Genomic DNA, 20,675 nt, shown 5'->3' with positions numbered 1-20,675 from the left:
AAAAGAGAATTTTTGAGGGTAAAAATAATAAAAACCCCATGCTGCATAGATAATGCAGAGAGTTCTAGTTATCTGGTCAATAGCAAAAAGCAAGCACTTAGGTCTTCCGTTCCAAATCTTTTGTTCATTTCTTATTATTGCTGGAATTTCATATTCTTTCTTCTTGTATGATGACTAAAGCGGATGATGGGAGAGATGGTAAGCCGGCATTTACTCAGCCCCGCCCTGCTCAGCCTCGGGAGCGGACATATTCTCAGCTGGTGGTTCGGCTGCTTTTGTCTCTTTGCCATCTTGTGGTTTAGGGTTTTCTGGGCGTCTGCGTCGGTCATTGAAGTACCGACGTTAAGGTGGCTGCTGACCCTGGGGCTCATCTCCTTGGTTCTCTTTGTCTTCTTCATTACCTTCCTCTCTAGGCTGTCTTTGACGAGGAGGGCCCCTGCGGAATCGTGGTCTATAACCCCGATACATATTCTGTCTCACTGGTCTACCTTGTTCTCCTGCACCCTGGTTGTCAGCTCCCTCCATGACTTCTCCCTGCACAGGAGGGTCGGAATACTGTGGTCCACGCCCATAGGGTCTCCGCATGTAAGGTGGGAACCGTCGCCCGCGGTAGGGACGACGTGGTCGGGGCTGGCCTTCTGGAGCGCTCTCTGATCCCTCGTTCTTTTCCCCACTCTCACTATTCTGGTGATTCTGCTGGTAGTTCCGTGGAGGACCCCTACGACGTGGATAACGTCTGTGATGGTTACGGTCGGCTGCATATGGAACACCACCAGGGCCTGTAGCATTAGCTGCCTCCGCGCCCTTTTCTCCTTCAACAGCATCCAACTCCACAGTCTCTCCATCTCCTACACTGCGAAGGTACTCCCTGGGGTTATTCTTCTTTATGGCAGTCTGGTGTACAAATACATCTTCCTTGGTGTCATCCCTGTGGATGAAACCGTAGCCGTTTCTTACATGGAACCATTTTACTGTTCCCAAAACCTTCGTTGGGATGACCTTCTTGTCCCCGCCGGCCCGCCGGGGCCGCCGCCGCTGCCGGTGATGCCAGGCTTGGTCTCGGCGGTGCTGAGGGCGGCCCCCGCGGGCGGCCGCTGGGTCTCGGCCTCGCTGCCCATGGTTGCGGTGATGGTGACTGGGGCCTGTGATGGTGACTAGGCCGGCGGCGGCGGTGGGGCTGCTCTCAGGGCGCTCTGGGGTCCGCTCTCCTAGAGTGCAGTTTTAAGAGAATAATGGAAACCAGATTGCAGAGGGATTAGAATCCAGTCAGAAAAGAGCAGGTAGAGGCATTGTTTGTAGACATTTAAAGCCCTTTCTCAAGGAATTTAGCTGAGGAGAGGAAAGATAGGACAATATTTATCTGGGAGAGTAGGTGCAAATGAAGATTTTCTCCCCCTTAAGAATAGGTGAGCCATAACAGTGTTTGTAGAGATCAGAGAAGGATCCAACAGACACAGAGAAATTACAGATTAGAGAGTAAAATGTCCCATGAATGGGTACAACCATTATGAAAAACAATTTGGAATTATACACAGAAAGTTACTAAAGAGTTCCACCTAAACTGTTACTACCTTTATATCCAAAAAAGATTATATATTTATAGATAAATATAGATAAATATTTATAGAATTGTGTGTATGTGTAATGGCAAAAAATAAAAACAAAGAACACTCCCCAAACTGGACATTCAAGAGATGTTCATTAGTTGAAAGGGAACATATAATTAGGTCACAATGATAACAAAGAACAGGGCTAGCCTGGAGAGGGGCATTATGAGGCATGGAGAATGATGGCTGGTTTGATCAAATAAAGGAATATTTAGTGTGTACATGAGACAACTCAGAGGAGAGAAGAGAGATGTATTCAAGGGCTATTTCATGGAAGAAGGAACAGACATTTTTCTTGTCAAAGGCTTTTTCAGCATCTATTTAATTGCTTATATGCAGACATTTTTCTTGACCTCAGAGAGGTAAAATTAGGAACAAATGAATGAAAATGGCAAAAAAGGCAATGATTTGGGCTCAGTGTTAGAAAATCCCTCCTAATAGAGCAGCTCCAAAGTGGCATGGACTGCCTTAGGGGGTCATAACTATTTTGTTTGGGATGTTTTAAAGGGAACTTGATTCATCTTTTTTGTTTTTTTGCAAGGTGAATGGGGTTAAGTGGCTTGCCCAAGGCCACACAGCTAGGTAATTATTAAGTGTCTGAGACCCGATTTGAACCCAGGTCCTCCTGACTCCAAGGCTGGTGCTTTATCCACTATGCCACCTAGCCGCCCCTAACTTGATTCATCTTGATGAAGTTTAGTTTTGGGTTGAGCAGAGTGAAGAATTCACACACTCAGTGACCCAGAGTAATGGGGGAACCAATTAGTTTATGTATGCTTGAGCAAAGATGTATCTTCCCCAAGTGGATTGAGTTCTAGGAAAGAATTAAACAGGAAATGGGGACGGGGGAAAAAAGCTTTTTAAAATTAAACCCCTATGCAATGGGGGCAGCTAGGTGGCTCAGTAAATACAGCTCCAGCCCAGAAGTCAGGAGGACCTGGGTTCAAATCTGGTCTCAGACACTTAGTAATTGCCAGCTGTGTGACCTTAGACAAGTCACTTAATCCTATTGCCTTAAATAAATAAAATTTCTTTAAAATCCCATGCAGTGCAAGTAAGAGAGATCAGGGAGGGCTTAGGGAAGGATGCTTTCTCTGCAAGTGTGGTTAGGGAGTTCATATCAAGGATAGTGTGTTCATTATTCATATATTCTTATCTCAACATTTGGTTGTGTTGTTCAGGGGACCTATGGGTTCTGGTTCACATCTGGGGCATGATGGCTTTGGCATAAGGCTTGGGATGTTTATTGGACATAGAGTACATGATATGGGGATGTTTCTGATCAGCTGCAGCATTTGTGAGAGAGTCTCTATTGCACAAAGAGAGGTACAAAACAAGTTTCTCCAGAGATGTTAGAAAAACATAACATTACACAAGATGAGTTTTGTAGGGAGAAAGTCAACATGGAAACAAGTACAAGTTAACCATTTGCTTTCTGCCCAGTATTTCCACAGCAACAACCTTTAAAGGCTTTTTTTTAGATTTGGGATTCTGAGAACTCCTCCCAAAGCTTCCATTTAAGGAGGGCATCCAGGGCAGTTGTCATCATTTCCCACTTGGTTACTCTCTTGGACTTTGTCATTGTTCCCCAAAACTCCACATCATCTTGAAAGATCACATCAGTTTGAGACTCACACCTCCTCCATACTCTTAAAGCCAGGGATCCCTTCCTCCCTCTGACTGCAAGTGGGAGAAGAGAGCTATCAGAGTTCCTCTCATCTTCCAATTAAGGGGGGTGCCCAGGGCAGCAATCTCATTATCCAGCCCAACTGCTCTTCTTCTTCTTTTTTAAAAGATTTTATTTATAGTTTGAGCTTTACAATTTTCCCCCCAATCTCACTCCCCACCCCGCAGAAAGCAATTTGTCAGTCTTTACTTTGTTTCCATGTTGTTTGTACATTGATCCAAATCGAATGTGATGAGAGAGAAATCATATCCTTAAAGAAGAAACATAAAGTATAAGAGATAACAAGATCAGACAATAAGATAGAAGTTTTTTTTTTCTAAATCAAAGGGAATAGTCCTTGAACTTTTTTTCAAACTCCACGGCTCTTTATCTGGATACAGATGGTATTCTTCATTGCAGACAGCCTGAAATTGTCCCTGGTTGTTGTACTGATGGAATGAGCGAGTCCATCAAGGTTGATCATTGCCCCCATGTTGCTGTTAGGGTGTACAGTGTTCTTCTGGTTCTGCTCATCTCACTCAGCATCAGTTCATGCAAATCCCTCCAGGCTTCCCTGAATTCCCATCCCTCCTGGTTTCTAATAAAATAGTGTTCCCTGACACACATATACCACAGTTTGCTAAGCCATTCCCCAATTGAAGGACATTTACTTGATTTCCAATTCTTTGCCACCACAAACAGGGATGCTATGAATATTTTTGTACAAGTGATGTTTTTACCCTTTTTCATCATCTCTCCAGGGTATAGACCCAGTAGTGGTATTGCTAGATCAAAGAGCATGCACATTTTTGTTGCCCTTTGGGTGTACCAACTGCTCTTCTTCATGATGCTCTGCCAGGTACCCACTTCCCTCTCCCTGATTTCCAACTTCCATTTATATGTTGTTTCCCTTCATTACACTGTGAGCTCCTTGAGGGCAGGGACTGTCTTTTGCCCTTTTTTATATCCTCATCCCTAAGCAAAGAAAGTAGGTGCTTGATACTTACTTATTGACTGACTTGCTGATTCTTTCATGTGCAAAAGTCTCTCAGAAAGTATTCAGACTCATAGGAACATAATAGTAATGCATCCTACCAACTTAATTCTCTTACATCTTAAATAGGTACTCTTACTACTTCATACCTTAAATAGTTGGATTAGGTAGCATCATCTTTGAAATAAGAATAAATATTTGTTTCAATGAACTTAAAGTTACACCTGTAAGTTAATGAATCGGGATGATTAAAAAAAAGTAAAGATTTGGATACATTCATAAACAATAGGATATAATATTACTGCAATTCCTAGCACCTGTTGGGTTAGGGTTAAATGGGTTGTTAATAATTTTATAATGATAATTATAATATACGCCATTCTTAAACATAGGTAGAATAGATAGGGACTGAACCTCTGATTTCATTAATATAGGGAACTCCTAGATGAGAAAACTTCTTTTTCCAATGTAGGTTGGCACCACCTCTGAAACTTTCATTTGTATAAACAAACTTAGCTGCCTAGAGTACTGAGAGGTACTATTCAAGCGACTTACCTAGAGTCCCACAGCCTGTAGGTGTCATAGGTGAAACTGAAATTAGGTCTCCTTAGCTTCAAGGCTTGCCCTCTCTATTTACTATACTATGAATTGACTGTACAGTATGGGAGACACTGGCACAGGACCACCCAGCATGGTGTTTCCTCATCAGAGAAGGTTCTGAGCTATTCGAGCAAGGCAGAATGGAATCAGTTCAAAGGAAATGTGAGATACCTAAGTTTAGAATAAACATCCCAAGTGTTTACAGGCCTATGGTAGAGCATTCTGAACTCATTTTGGTCTGATCATTCATAGTGGGACACACTGAAATTTGTTTCTAACATTTTATATACATATATATATATATATATATATATATATATATATATATGATGTCATCTTGGTCTTTTTTGAAAACAAAGGACAAGAACAAGAACCAACCAATATTATGTTTCCTCTGTAGGCAGAATAGATAGCATTCTTTAAATTTTTCTTCAATTTTTAATTTATCTATGTATTTGTCCATAAATTTTTGGGGAAGTTTCAAAAAGTAATCAGCTAGATTAGTTAGAACTTGGATTGTACAGTGGAAAAAGAAAAATCATGATCTGATTTCTAATCTAATATTCTGTTCACCATACCTTAAAGTCCCCATTTTAAGATGACTTTCTTTGATATTTTAGTAGCTCTGTAACTTGATAGGTTATGATTGTTGCTTCTATGGTTGTATTATTCACAAATTGAAACTATTAGCCTGATTTCACTAGGCCTAACCATAATTTTGAATTATGTCCCTTTGGAATGTCTATGACATATTCAGGCTCTATATTCCTTATAAGTTTTAGGTTGTCTTTCTCAGAGTTAATAACCTTAAATGACCTTCAAGTTTATAATTTCCAGTCTCCCATCTTCCCTTTCCTTTCTCCTCCCAGTGAAAGCCAATATTGATCTCACTAAGATCCTAGGCTCTCAACCTCCTTGAATTTCCTTTTGGCTTATCCCTAAGGACTCCCTAACATCTGGGAGTTTTGTTGTTTTTTATTATTCCAGAAAATTGCAAAAAGAATCAGAGAATTGTGTTGATTTAGTCCACTGAAGATTTATGTCTGCTGATTCATCTGGGCTCTCACAGCCTCCTTCAATGCTCCTTATTAGTCCCATAGCCCCCTGCTTCTAATGACTTTCCAGATCTACACCAAATCTTCAGCAAAAGATCTCACTATCTTCATACTTAACTGAATGTCAAGAAGCAGTCAGTTATGAAATTCTGTCCCTTCCATTTCTAAATATCTTTATCCCACATGTATATCCTCCCCCCCACCCCCCATATCCAGTAGTGTTCTGGTGAGTTTTTAATCACTGACTTTATGGGGAGATATGTACACAGAACAAATTTTTAGGTTGAATCTATGTTATTGACATTTTCTCCATCATTTTCTTAAGACTTGACTGATAATAAAGCAATAAATCAGGACCTGGTTTATGGCATTTACTGATTTCCCAGGTGTAAATGCTCACACTGAAAACTTAATAATTGACTTGGAAAGCTAGTTAGAGCTGACTCCAGCACAGACCTAGGTTATATATTACAGGGTTATAGACCCTGTAATAGATATGCCTCCTCTTCTTCAAGGTTAAACTCTTTTTCTATTGTGTTATAAAGTTGATTGATTAGAGATTTCTTGGGTAAACTGCACTTGAAGGAGTTTCTTCCTAGACCTTGCCCTTCTGGTTAACTCCTTTCTCCAGTAATTTTAATGTCTCCCTTTCTACTGTCTCATTCTTCTCTGCTTTCAAGTCTGTTCACAAATTCAATTGAATGAAATAAAACTCTCCTCCACTCTGTCTCATTTCTCCCACTGCCCCACTGGGGCATATATTATACATATACAAATTATGCATTAAGCATTATTTGCTTTCAATAAGTCATAGAACTTGAAAAAAATTAGCAACTCTTTTGAATAATTACTAATTGTTTTATAGAGTTTTGAACCAACTCATAGTCCCACATTATTTCTCTAGACCGTGTTCCATAAATACATGTTTTTGATGTCCAACCAGTTGCTATGTTTTTAAAAAAATTTTTACTTTCAAGTCATCTCTCTTTTTCACTGAAACAATCTCTCCTCTAGGTTAAGACCACATCACATCTCACTTGGCCTCATGCAACCTGCTTCCATGCTCTCCTTTAATTAAACCAGCAGCCACATAGCTACCACATTTACAGGAATAAAACACAGATCTAACTATTACAAAGTTTCAGCAACTCTCTATTGTTAGCACAAAATAATAAATAATTGAATCCTCAGTCTAATATTTAATACTTTTCATAATGTCCCCAATGGCATTAGCATGATGTTATATGATATGTAATATTTTAATCTTGGCCTTTACAGATAAGGAAATTAAAGATCCAATAAATGAATGCAAAATCATAGAGAAAATAAGTGGAAAAGCTGGTACTCAAATCCTGGGTTCCAACTGCAATTGCAGTGTTCCTTCTACTATGCCACATTAAAATAGAATAAATGATATGTTTTAAAAATAAAGGCAAAGGTACAATTGTAAATCACTGTAATCATCAGAAAGTATCCAGCTATGCTCAAGACATAGAATTTAAGAAAGAAACATGTCAGAGACTGGGGCTTTGGCACCTGTTCTATAAGACCCCCTAAGAAGGGAATACATATTGCCTTAGGTGAGGACTGACAAGTGAGGGATACATTGGGTAGGATCACAGAAGAGCGTATGAACTTTGGCAATAAAGTGGGGAAATCTGTTCAAGAATGTTGGAGGTATAGGGGATAGGAATTCTCTGGAGTAGAAGTTCTAGGGCTGAGGAGGAGGAAGGGTAATGATACTGGTGACAGGAATGGCAAAAAGAGGAGAAAGGAAAAGGGAAGCGGAGGGAAGTCCTTCAATGGTCACAACTTCAGTTGAGAGGGAACTGGACTTCTTGTGGCTGCAACACAAAATAAATAAGTCCCTAGTGAATACTCATAAATTTAGAACTCTCTATATACATCAGCATCTCCACAAAAAACATAATTTGACTTGTTATATAATCGATCTGTGGCATAGTGGGGGTACTTTATAAGCAAGGACTTATTTTATGGTTTCCTTTTTGTCCTTTTTGTAGCCTTATATAATAGGTTAGTCAGGTACATGTTACTCCTATTAGAATTTCCCCATTTTGCTCAACTAATCAATAATAAAGACTTAATCTCTTTTCTTGTCCTCATTCAGAATTGTACATGTGGAACAAATAATAATAGTTCACATTTAGTGTGTATATAGCTCTTTATAGCTTACACAAATTTTTCTCATGGCAGATGATGTATTATTATTATTTCAATTTTGAGGAGTAAATATTGTCCAGGGTAATACTGCCAGTAAGTGATAAAGGAAGAATTTGGTTGATTCTTAAGCTACTAGTTGCCAAGACTGTATTGTATCTAACATAAGGTCAGAGGCAATAATTTATTTAAAACACTTAAAGCATTATACAAAGGTCAGTTAATATTATAAGTATTAACAAATGCTACCTGCATTATTATTATTTCCATTTTACATATGTGGAAACTGAATTACAGAAAAGATGAGTGAATTGTTCAGGGCTGTATGTCCTTGGGAGGAAATGACAAAACCAGAATCCATGTCTCCTGATTTCCTACAGAATGTTTTTTCTTTTAGATCTGTAATTCAACTTAATAACATTGGAAATTCTCCATGCAGTCGCCACTTTTATCCTAGACAATGTCAGCTCTCTTCTAAAGTCAGATCCTCCTTAGCTCTAAAAGGGAATTAGATTCAGCCTTTCTTGGGGAAACCACCCCTTGTGAAACTATCATAACTATTTTCATTCTCAGCCATGATACTCTGTGAATGGATGTAATTACTTATGACTGAACTTTGTTTACCTGTAGTCAGGATTTCTAAGGATTTTAGAAAACTTGATATACTAGTGTTTCTAATTTTTACCAATAATATAGACCTAGAGTTTTGTAGTAGATAGTTTCTTTAAAAGGTAAGTGAAAATTGCTAATTTGGATGACAATTTGCATAATGATACCAGAGGGAAAAAGCTTCATCTTACCCAATAGCAGTGTGGGAATGAAAATTTCACATTTTGCTTATTATTGTCTCCCAGTAAAGTGTGCTGTATTAGCAGAGTATAAATTCAGCACACGACAAATACTTTATAAGCTTTATGTAAGTAAAATGATTTACAAACATTAAGAGAAATTGTAGGAAAAGTTGACAGTCAACAGTGGCAGTATAGATTTCTGATTATGATGAGAAAATCACATACTCACTTGTACAAAGTTTTCATCTCTATTATGCAGCCCTATTATCCAACCTGTAGGCATGAGTTTTTTCCCTCTGTATACCATATATTATCATCTAAAACAGATAAAAAGCAATTAAACTGTAGTCAGTACAGTGACCAATCAAACAAATCTAATTTATTTACAAAATCATAGGGAGAAGTAGCAGGCCTAAAGGAGGTAGATGGTAGAAGGAAACTGGACTTTGCTCTGACATGCTACAAACTTATCTTAGAAGTACAACCCCGGGGGTGGCTAGGTGGCAAGGTGGCACAGTGGATAAAGCACCGGCCCTGGAGTCAGGAGTACCTGGGTTCAAATCCGGTCTCAGATACTTAATAATTACCTAGCTGTGTGGCCTTGGGCAAGCCACTTAACCCCATTTGCCTTGCAGAAAACAAAAAAACAAAACAAAAAAAAAGTACAACCCAACAGAATAAACCTAAGAGATCACAAAGTTACTTATGAGAGCTTTGGTGAATTCCTGTCTTCGTCTCATCTTTTTTTTTTTTTTTTTTTTTTTTTAGGTTAAGTACGTGGCTTGCCCAAGGCCACACAGCTAGGTAATTAGTAAGTGCCTGAGGTCACATTTGAACTCAGGTACTCCTGACTCCAGGGCCGCTGGTGCTCTATCTACTGCGCCACCGAAAGTGCAACATGGGAAGAACAGTAATCTGAGAATTAGAGAATTCATTTCAGGTTTTGGCTCTTGGAAACCTTATGTAAATTAAACCTGTATGACTAATTACTCTCTTTCTTATTTAATTAATTTCTGTAAACGTTAGGAAAATTCTTTATTATAGAGTACCAGATATAATTTATGATTGAGATACAGTATTTATAATAATTTCTATTAAAAAGCTAGACATCGAGCCAAGATGGCGACATGAAGGGATTGAGTCTAAGGAGCTCTCTGATAAAAACTCATAAACTAAGGACTCTAACTTTTGAGAGACAGAACCCACAAAGGGACCCAAGTGAGGCAGTTCTCCTACTCAAGGTAACCTGGAAAAGAGCAGAAAAGCTCTGCTCCCTGGGGTCGGAGGGGTGGCCCACCAGAGCCAAAGAACTTCAGCCTCCCGGAGGCAGCCCCAGGGCGCTGGGAGCCGAGGCTCACAGCAGCGGGGGAGTCTCCTGAGCTGCACCCCGAGGAGCACCGGGAACAAAGTTGGGGAACAGCAGGGGAATTCTGCCAGAGCCAGCCCTCGGAGCACACAGCAAGCAGCTTGGTCTTTCTGCAGCCCAAATCCAGGAAACAGAAGCAGGCGGAGCCCCCAGGGCATGAGCCCATTGAGCTGAGGGAGGGGAGTGAAGAGAGAGACTGCTGAGCTCTGTTCTCTGCCTCTGGAACAGGACTCTGGGGCTCTGACCACATTTAGATCCTGATCCCAGTCTAGGCCTCCCCCCCCATAGAACAACAGGGCCCCCCCACCTTGGCTCCGTGGCAGAGGGGGGCGCTTATGGTCATTCACAGACCAGGAGGGAGGACAGAGCCTCACACACTGAGACCCTTGTGGGAGTGTCCCAAAAGCTCAGGAAGCACCCTAAAAAAAACAGGCTTAGGCTGGGAAAATGAACAAGCAAAGAAATAAGAGGAAGACCATTGAGAAATATTTTGCAAATGAGCCCAAGAAGGATCAAAATACTCAGTCTGAAGATGAGGAAGCACAAGCTCCTGCATCTAAAGACTCCAAGTAAAACAGAAATTGGGCTCAGGCTATGATAGAGCTCAAAAAAGACTTCGAAAATCAAGTGAGGGAGTTGGAAGAAAAACTGGGAAAAGAAAGGAGAGAGATGCAGGAAAAACATGAAAATGAAGTCAGCAGCTTAGTCAAGGAAATCCAAAAAAATGCTGAAGAAAATAGCATGCTAAAAACCAGCTTAGGTCAAATGGATAAAACAGTGCAAAAAGTTATTGAGGAGAAGAATGCTTTAAAAAAGCAAAATTGGCCAGATGAAAAAAGAGATAAGAAAACTCTCTGAGGAGAATAAATCCTTCAGACAAAGAATAGAATTCAGGGAGATTGATGAATTTACCAGAAATAAGGAATCAATACTTCAAAACCAAAAAAATGAAAAATTAGAAGAAAATGTGAAATATCTCATTGAAAAAACAACTGATATGGAAAACAGACTTAGGAAAGATAATTTAAAAATTATTGGAATACCTGAAAGTCATGATCAGGAAAAGAACCTTGACATCATTTTCAAAGAATTACTACAGGAAAATTGCCCTGATATTCTAGAAGCAGAGGGCAAAATAGAAATGGAGAGACTCCACCGATTCCCCCGAGAAAGAGATCCCAAAAAACCAACCCCTAGGAATATTATAGCCAAGTTCCAGAACTTCCAAGTCAAGGAGAAAATATTACAAGCAGCCAGAAGGACACAGTTCAAATATCGTGGAGCTGCTGTCAGAATCACACAGGACTTAGCAGCAACTACATTGGAAGCTCATAGGGCTTGGAATACAATATACCAGAAGGCAAAAGAGCTTAGAATGCAGCCAAGAATGAACTACCCAGCAAGGCTGAATGTCCTCTTCCAGGGAAAAAGATGGACTTTCAATGAACCAGGGGAATTTCAAAGGTTCCTTTTGGAATGGCCAGAGCTGAACAGAAGGTTTGATCTTCAGATACAGGACTCAGGTGAAGCATGGAGATTGGAGGAGAGGGGGGAAATAGGAGGGACTTAATGAAGATGAACTGCATGTATAGAAAAATGATACTGATAATATTCATATGAACCATCTCAGTTAATAGAACAGGTAGAGGGAGCTTTTATAGTTGAAGCACAGGAGAAAGCTGAATTTGAAGATAAAATATGGTGTAAAAATGGAGTCAATAGGAAAAAAAGGGAAATGGAAAGGGAGAAAGAAAAAGGAGAGGGGGAATAGTCCAAGATATTTCACATAATAAGATTTTTTTTATTACAATGAGCTATTGCAATGATATGGAAGAGGGGGAGGCAAGGGGGAATGAGGGAACCTTTGCTCTCATCAGAGATGGCTAGGAGAGGAAACAACAAATATACTCAATGTGGTATAGACATCTGGAATAAGAAGGAGGGGGGAGCAGGGGGAAGGGGTGGGGATGTGAATAAAGGAGGAGAGGATGGACCATGGGGGGACAGTGTTCAGATATAACACGTTTTCTTTTTTACTTCTTGCAAGGGGCTGGGATTGGATGGCCTGCCCAGGACCATAGGGCCAGGTGGATTCTGGGCCTAAGGGGTGGTATGGGGGCTCAGGGCTTCTTGGCCCCAGGACCAGGGATCTGTCTTCTGCGCCACTCAGCTACCCTACAGCAGAGTCAGAGTGAAAGGAGAGAGAAAATAGAGTACATGGTAGTGGAGAAATAAGAAAGGAGGGAGTTGTGATCAGCAATGGCAATGGTGGAAAAATATGGAAGTAACTTTTGTGATGGACTTATCATAAAGAATGTGATCCACTCACGACAGAGTTGATGGTGTTTGAACAAAGACTGAAGCACATTTTTTGTTATTATTATTTGGGGGAGGGTGCAGGGCAAGTGGGGCTGGGTGGCCTGCCTGGGGCCACATAGCGGAATCATCTTTGGGTGTCTGAGGCTGGATTTGGACCCAGGTGCTCCTGGCTCAAGGGCCAATGCTCTGTCTGCCACCCAGGCACCCCTACTATTATTACTATGTTATTTTATTTTATTTTGGGTCTTTTTTTTTCTTTCTTCTTTTTGGTTTTTACAGGGCAGTGGGGATCGGGTGACTTGCATGTCACATGGCTGGGTGATTATTGGGTTTACGAGGCTGGATATGGACTCGGGTGCTCGTGGCTCCAGGGCTGGTGCTTCATCCATTGCGCCACCTGGCCATACCTACAATTATTACTATTATTATTTTTTTATTTTAATTTTTTTCTCTCCCCTTTACTTTTTCGCCCAAGCAAGTCTATCTATATTCATGGGTGGAGGGGTATTTTGTTTACTTGTAAACAAGTATATTTTATTAATGTAAAAAAAACATTTGTATGAAATGAGAATAAAAAACATAAAAAAAAGCTAGACATCAGGCCTTTAGTTAGTTTTGTAGTTCACTTTTATAATGTTATTTCTATAGGAAAATTAGATTTCATTCATATCATTTATAAAATTTGTGATACTAATAAGGATTCTTCCTTAATCTTTAAAACAATTTCCTTAAAGACCTCTGAGATGATAATAATGATTCTAATTTCTACAGCATTTTATGGATTACAAAACTCTTCACCTACAGTCATCTGCAAGTGTTTTATTTTCTCTACAGACAAGGAAATTGAGATTCATTTATTTTCTCTGAATCTCAGTTTCTTCTTTTATCCAAGGGAGATAATAATAGTCATTATATCAGTGTTCACTTAAAGTTCAATTCACTTAAAGTACTAGAAAAATATGAGTAATTGTTATTATTCCTTTGATGATCCTGGGTCTGTATAGCCTGTGACTGGGTGTGCCTCAATTTCTTGGCACACCCTGAGGGATGATTTACCTTTGGTGTTACTTTCCCCTTCAGGGAGAATTTATGGGTGATTAAATATGGCATTTGTGGTTATTTTATAAAAAGGGGAAGGGCAGATGGCAGTTCTCACCCTAGGGTGTCTGGTCTCGAATGCTTGTGATAGTAGTTTTTTCAAAAGTTGTGGGCCATAGAAAAATATTCAGTAAATGTTGGTTGCTTGGATTCTAGATGATCAATTTTTTTCCTTTGTCTTTTGATTACCAAAGAGCATTCAAACATAAAGTAAGCTGTCTTTTAGAGCTGCCAAGTGTCAATTTTTTCGGTATAGGCTAGTGGTATTTGGAGATGATTAGCTTCTAGATGGTGCAGTAAATAGAATGCCAGGATCAGGAGTTAGAAAGATGTTGAATTCAAATGCAACCTCAGACACTTTCCTAGCTGTGTGACCCTGGGTGAGTCATTTCATCTTATTTGCTTCTGATTCATCATCTGTAAAATGAGCTGGAGAAAAAAAATGACAAACCATTCTAGTATCTTTGCCAAGAAAACCCATTTGGGGGTCACAAAAAGTTGGACATGACTGAAAATGACTAAACAACTATATCAACTGGAGATGGACGTTCTCATTCAACAAAGAGCAGCGACACATCCTTCTTGCTTACTGAATCTTCCCAGACAGCTGGAGTGGCAGAAAAGGGAATCTACCAGGAATACAAGAAAGTTGACTGCCCCTTTCCTGCTTTAAATTCTTGAATCCAGAAATGAAGGAAAAGAAGAGTTCCTCAGCTAAAGATAAATAAATACAGCCTGGCTCTAAGAGATAGCCTCTTGAAGCTTGGAAGGGTAGGGTAAACAATAAAAAGTCTTCTTTAATCCTGTGTTTCTAAAAACAAACATTGTAAAGTATAGGTTTCTGATTATGATGAGAAAATCACATACTCACTTGTACAAAGTTTTCATTTCTATTATCCAGCCCTAAGAATTTCTTCTCTCTCTGTCTCTGTCTCTGTGTCCCCCCCCCCTTTGCCTTAAACCCACATTTAAATAAATAAATCCTTCCGAAACCTGGGCACCTGACTCTAGACCTCTCTAATGACCTCAAAAAGCTGATTATAAGGAAAGAAATAAAATGAAGCAAAGATTGAATACAGTGGAATCATACCAGAAAAGACTCATTTTGAATATAAATGCTTTGGCTGCTTCAAATTCCAAACTGGATGGTTCATTTCAGATGGTTGATGGGCAGAAAAAGCCTTGTGTGCACTCTGAGAGAAAGTCACAAAGGGTTTTGGGAGTTCAACCCAAAAGGTCGGGTGATACTGGGCACAGATCCGTCTGGGGACATAGGGAGCTCTGGCTACTGCCAAGTATCCACACTGCCAAGCCTACTCCCACTGCTCAGAGGATTCTGAGCAGGATTTGTGGGAGAGCCTCCCTAATTGAGTGAATTAGGAAGAAAAGAAGTATAAGGTCCATGTCAGAAGAATGCCAATTCAGTGGCTATGCTTCTCCTGAAGAAAAGTGAGGAGGGAGCATGAAAATAAGTAGAGCTCCTCCAGAGATGGAATTTGAAAAGAAGACCTTGGGGAAAGAGTGGAGTTGCTGAAAAAAAAAATAAGGTTGATTCTCCCCCCCCCCCCCCCCAGCAAGTACCTACTATATAACTCTTGAGGCAAGATGGATCATAGAATCATAGAGCTGGAAGAATCATAAGGGCTATCCAGTTCAACTTTCTCATTTTACAGAAAAGAAAGCTGAGGCAAAGAGTGGTTCAGTGACTTGCCTAGGGTCACATCATTGATTAAGTGTGGCATGTTTTGAAACACAATCTTTCTTATTCCAGGTCCAGCACCCTATCTACTACTCCTCAGGGTAACCTCTCAAAAGAAAGATTCAGTTAAAAATGGATCCTTTTAATCCTCCAGGAATTTACATACCACTGGACATTCTGAGCAGAACTCAGAAGAGATTTTCCTTTGTGGATTTATCAATTGGCCTACAAGCATTTTTTGTTTACCTTGTGCAGACAAGGTGCTGAATGCTGGGGTTACCAAAACAAAAATGAAAGTTCTTTTTCCTCAAGGAGTTTACATTTTATTAGGGGCAACAAAATCTATACATAAAGTATATACAAAGTATCAAGTATGTGTTATATGGGGTTGCAAACAGCCTATGGTGAAAAACTTTACAGTGGATAATCAGTCATTTCTTGCAAAACAAAAACTTGAGTAATTACAGAAGTGTTGGGTGTTTTCGAGGTGCTTTCTGAGTGATTGTGTGGGTTTGGGATGGATGGGTGGTGAAAGGGAGCCTTGAAGGATTTGTAAAATGAGAAGGGTGAACTAGATAAGGTTGTCTAGGGTTCCTCCCCCTTCACAAAAATTAGTAAGAGTGGCTGATTTATTTGAAGAGCTCACAGAAAGCCAATATGTTATCTTCTCCCCACAGCCACGTTCCAACTTACCTTGAATCCCAAAGTCAAAGTGAGGATAGTTTCCTTTTTGTTTGTTTTTCCTTTTTATGTACTCTGCCCTTAATCAACTAGCTTTTATTTTTGTTCTTCAGTCATGTCAGTCTCTTTGTAACCCCCATTTGGGATTTTCTTGGCTAGAAGACTGGAATGGTTTGCCGTTTCCTTCTCAGCATTTATTAAGCATTTACAATGTACTGCTAGGTGGTGAAGTGGTTGGAGAACCCACCCCGGAGTCCTGAGGACCTGAGTTCAAATTTTGCTAGTCATGACATCATCTCCCTGATGTCTTGATCTTCTCTGAGAACAAAGCACTATGCTAAATCCTGGGGATACGGTGATGGACAAAGAATCTCAAGGAGCTCTCTGTGTGATGAGGAGACAGCCTGCAGACAAACAAGAACGTGACAGGATAAATTGGGAAGGAAGACCCTAAGATTGAGACCTTTTTGTGAAAGGTAGGAGTGTTGCTGAGCCTTGAAGCTAGGGATGAGCCCTTTTATTAATTGCTTGGGGAATTAAAGAACGAGCCTAAAATGCCTAGGTGAAAAGACACTTCCCGAAGAGCCTTCTTTATTCGGGGTGTCACGATAAACGGCTGATCTTGTCCTGGATGAGGTCGACCCTTCTTTGGAAGAAGGGCCTGACAAAGGGAGGGGATGCCCCCACACGCGCATGCATTAGAGCCGAGGGCGGGGGGCCAGCGGCCAGATAGGGGGTGAGGCTCGTCCAAGGTCAAGCGTCCCAGGCCACCTTTGAAGTGAGGGCGGCAGAGTCGGCGCGTTTCCCAAGCCTTCCCTCCCCATCCCCCCTCAAGGTCCCGCGCGTCCTCCCGGGACAAACTTTCTTCTTTACAAATGAAGTGGGAGGTGCCTGGCCGCGGGGGAAAGTTAGAAAAAACTCGACCGCAGCCACTTGCGGCTGGCAGGTGATGTCATGTGGGACTGGACCGGAGGGCGGGAAGGGAGGTGGCAGGGGCTGCCCGCACCACTCCGCCCCCGCCCATCCCCCCAAATAAGGAAATGGCCCTCACGTGAGAGCCCGTCGCCAGGGAGCCCGGCTCCGACTCCGGCCCGGACTGCGTCCCCCGCCTTTCCCCGGGGCCCGAGGAGGCCGGGGCCGCGATGCCCACCAGCTTCACCGTGGTGCCCGTGGAGGCGCAGGCAGCGGCGGCGGACAGCTCCGGGGAGCCCGGGGCCCCCGAGCCAGCGCCGGAGCCCGCCCCGGACCTCTCCCCGAAGGGGCCGCCGGAACGCGGCTCCGGGAGCCTGGGTGAGTGAGCCCGAGGAGCCGTCGGGCCGGAGCCTCGCCCGGACTGGCGCGCTGTCCGCCGCGGCCCCGGCCCCGGCCCCGGCCCCGGCAGCGCGCTGCGCTGATTTGCAAGTTCCTGGCCCGGGCCGGGGCGGCGCGGAGGGAGGAGACTGCGGGAGGCACGGCGTACCTGAGCCGGGACAAAGACGGAAGGGAAGGCGCCGGCGCGCCCCGGCCCCTCCGGGGCGCTCGCTCTTTGTTTCTGCGGGCTGCGCCGGAGGGCCGCGGGGGCTGGGACGGCCGCCCGTGGTCCTTGGGGGCGCGGGAGATCGGGCCTGGCCCGAAAGCCCTTTGGGATCCCAGAGCTGGGGCACAGCGAGAAGCCAAGGAGGGGCGGGCAGGGGCCGGAAGGAACAAAAAGTGGCAGCATAGGGGGCACCCCCTCGGGCTCTTTGGTTGGTGCTTTGGCCGAGGGGTTGTGATGATCCGATGGGGAGGGGGGAGTGAGTGAGGCGATTAGTCTGGAAAATGGGGTGGGAAGGGTCATTCGCCTCCTTCTCAGCTCACCCGACCTTGTCTGAAACTGCTATCAGTCGGAAAAAAGGAAGGATGGGATTTCCTTCCAACCAACAGAACTTGCTTCTTATCCCTGCCAGTTTTTCCTGGGAATTATCTTCCCCTTCCTAGGAATTATCCTGGCCTTGGGTCCTAGCATCTGTGTTTTTGTTTTCTTTCAGTATCTCATCCCAAGTACTGCCCTCCTCTTCCTTCCGAGTTTTCACCTAGATCTGTTTTGCTACTAGGTCTTCTTCAACTTTTGCTACTAGGTCTTCTTCGACTTAGCCTTGTGAAGTTCGGGACAGTATTAACTGACCGCGTCTATGGGACCTGTAGAGCAAGAATCTTCTCGCTGGGGCTGGATGGGACCTTAGAAACCAGCTGGTCCGATTTCTTTTAGAGATGGAGCCCAGGAAAGCAAAGCAATGTATCCAACTGCTAGTTGGAGCTTGTGCGACCGCTTAACAGTTCTGATTAGTAACAGCTCTTTGCGATTTGGGATCTGGTTAGAAAATTTAGAGATATAAGGGACCTTAAAGATGGGCTAATCCACAAATTATTTGTACTATGTCACGCAGTTTTAAGTGACCAAGTTGGGATACAAAGCCCAGTCTCCTGACTCCAAATCCAGTGTCCTACTCAGTATTGTTGAGCTTAGCCCCTTGTGATGAAGTCTTGCCTTCCTTCTCGTCTGTCTTTAATCTCCCCACGGCCAGGATACATCTTTCTCTTCTCAAAGCTCTTTTCCTTTTCCCGCTTCTTAAGTGTCTCTGCTATAGGAAAGAATATTTCTTTACTCAAGCAGAATCTTGAGAGAAGGATGCATTTCCTGTTTCTAGTTTAAGATACTGCAAGAAAAAAGAATACCTGAGAGAGATCAGATTAAGGGTAGGCAAACAGGACCAGGGATTGCTGAGTTTTTTAAGAAAATAATGGCATCATTTGGTGTACGTATGGTTTAATTATTTATTAGAAGATACATAATTTTTTTTAGGCTTTTTTTTGCAAGGCAAATGGGGTTAAGTGGCTTGCCCAAGGCCACACAGCTAGGTAATTATTAAGTTTCTGAGGCCGGATTTGAACTCAGGTACTCCTGACTCCAGGGCCGGTCCTCTATCCACGGCACCACCTAGCCGCCCCAAGATATGGGATATTTACATAGTTCTTCATTAGTGCTTGTACAGCTTGATGGAAATCATGAGTTGCTATTTTCCTTTGTGTCTGTTTCTCTTCTCGGAATACTTTGGCCTTTCTGTGAAACACTTCAGTTTTGTTTTTGTTTTCTGCTGAGGAACTTCCATATTTTTGTAATGACCAATGTAAACTGTGGAATCTGAACATCACTTCTCACCTCCCCCCACCCCAAGTGTTTCATATTACCCTATTGTGGTCCAGTCCAAGGGAGGAAATGCTGGATTTAGTCAAAGGACCTGGGTTCAAATCTACTCATCTTTTTAACCTTGGTCAAGTCATTTAACCTCTTATATAAAAAGTGGTTAGAGTACTGGACTTGTATTAGCTGTGTAATCCTGGACAAACCTCTTAACCTCTCTCTTCCTCAGTTTTCTCAGCTTTAATTGGGGAAAAGAATAGGATCTATTTCCCAGTGTAATTATGAGGCTAAAATAAAATTATACATGAAAAGCTCCAAAGAAAATTTAAATTTAAATGTTAGTTTATTATTTTCTATGGGGAAAAAAGATAGAGTTGAATTAGAAAATATAAGGTCAAGGTCCCTTTCAGTTCTCATTCAATCAAAAATGTCAAAAAAATCATTTTATATAGCAGGAAGGTTTAGGGTTTTCAGTCACATATACTTATGTCTTTAGACATTGCCATCATTTCATGTGAAAAATATTTCAAGGCTTTGTCCTTTGCCTCTTCTATCCATATCCTTCTTTCACCTTTATCTTTTTCTTAGCTATGGTTATTGTCCTTGGGGAGGTGACGATTATCCCTCCTTTCTGAATAATTCCAAATACATGTCAAATACAGAGCTCTAGGGGCGGCTAGGTGGCACAGTGGATAGAGCACCAGTCCTAGAGTGGGAGGGCCTGAGTTCAAATCTAGCCCCAGATACTTAATAATTACCTAGCTGTGTGGCCTTGGGCAAGCCACTTAACCTCATTTGCCTTGAAGAAAGAAAATTGTATAGGAAAGAATTAATGAACTCCTAGTTTCCATTCTCTGACTTCCTAAACTATCCTTCCTTGCTACCAATATAATCTTCTTGTTGCAAAGTTGTGACTACAGTTCCCTGATCTAAAAATCTTCAGTGGCTCCTTGTCACTGATAGGATAATATGCCTTCTGATTCTTCCCCTTCCTTCCCCCCCCCCCAAAGTTTTCTCTGTCATCCCAAATTTCTTAAAGTATGCCTCAAGGGCAAAGAAGTCTAATCTCACTTTACTTTATATCAGATTTATCCCTTTCTCACCTATTAAATTTTAAGTTCTTGACAGCAAAGGAGCATGTTATTTTGTAAGGACAGCCTTAATTAATAAATGTTCTTGTGACTTTAATTGCATTTTGCCATGATAAAAAAAAATTTAATTTTCTGTTCTGGTTATTCTAACAGTCTTTGGGATCCTGGATAATGTCTTTGCTTTACACTTATTGAGGGTAAAAGTTATTCACTTGCTGTCATTATTGTTCATTAATTCTAGAAAATCAGAAAATTTATTGGTATAAAATTGGAGAGTTGCCTTAGGGGTTTTCATAAAACATGAATTATACAATTTAGAGTTTGAAGGAGAAGGGATTTAGAACTGGAAGCAGTTACCTAGTTTCATCAA

The 20,675-nt window shown here is 41.7% G+C and overlaps 1 protein-coding gene and 1 pseudogene across 4 annotated transcripts in view; one reads left to right on the top strand and one right to left on the bottom strand.

Annotated features, from left to right (window-relative positions):
• SLC12A7 (solute carrier family 12 member 7) overlaps positions 1-20,675 on the top strand; it is a 283,362-nt gene that overhangs the window by 120,408 nt on the left and 142,279 nt on the right. Inside the window, exon 1 of one of the 4 annotated variants that reach the window (XM_074201694.1) lies at positions 17,182-17,344. The exons of the other annotated variants lie outside the window; for them this stretch is intronic. Coding sequence (XP_074057795.1) covers positions 17,197-17,344 — 148 coding nt within the window. The 5' untranslated portion in view covers positions 17,182-17,196. Of the gene's footprint in view, positions 1-17,181; positions 17,345-20,675 lie in introns of those variants that run through there. 4 annotated transcript variants of the gene reach the window in all.
• Positions 4-1,118, bottom strand: LOC141497276 (Y-box-binding protein 1 pseudogene; annotated as a pseudogene).

The sequence above is a fragment of the Macrotis lagotis genome, chromosome X (genome assembly GCF_037893015.1).
Source record: "Macrotis lagotis isolate mMagLag1 chromosome X, bilby.v1.9.chrom.fasta, whole genome shotgun sequence".
NCBI lineage: Eukaryota > Metazoa > Chordata > Mammalia > Peramelemorphia > Peramelidae > Macrotis > Macrotis lagotis.
This window is presented reverse-complemented; position numbering and strand designations above follow the sequence as displayed.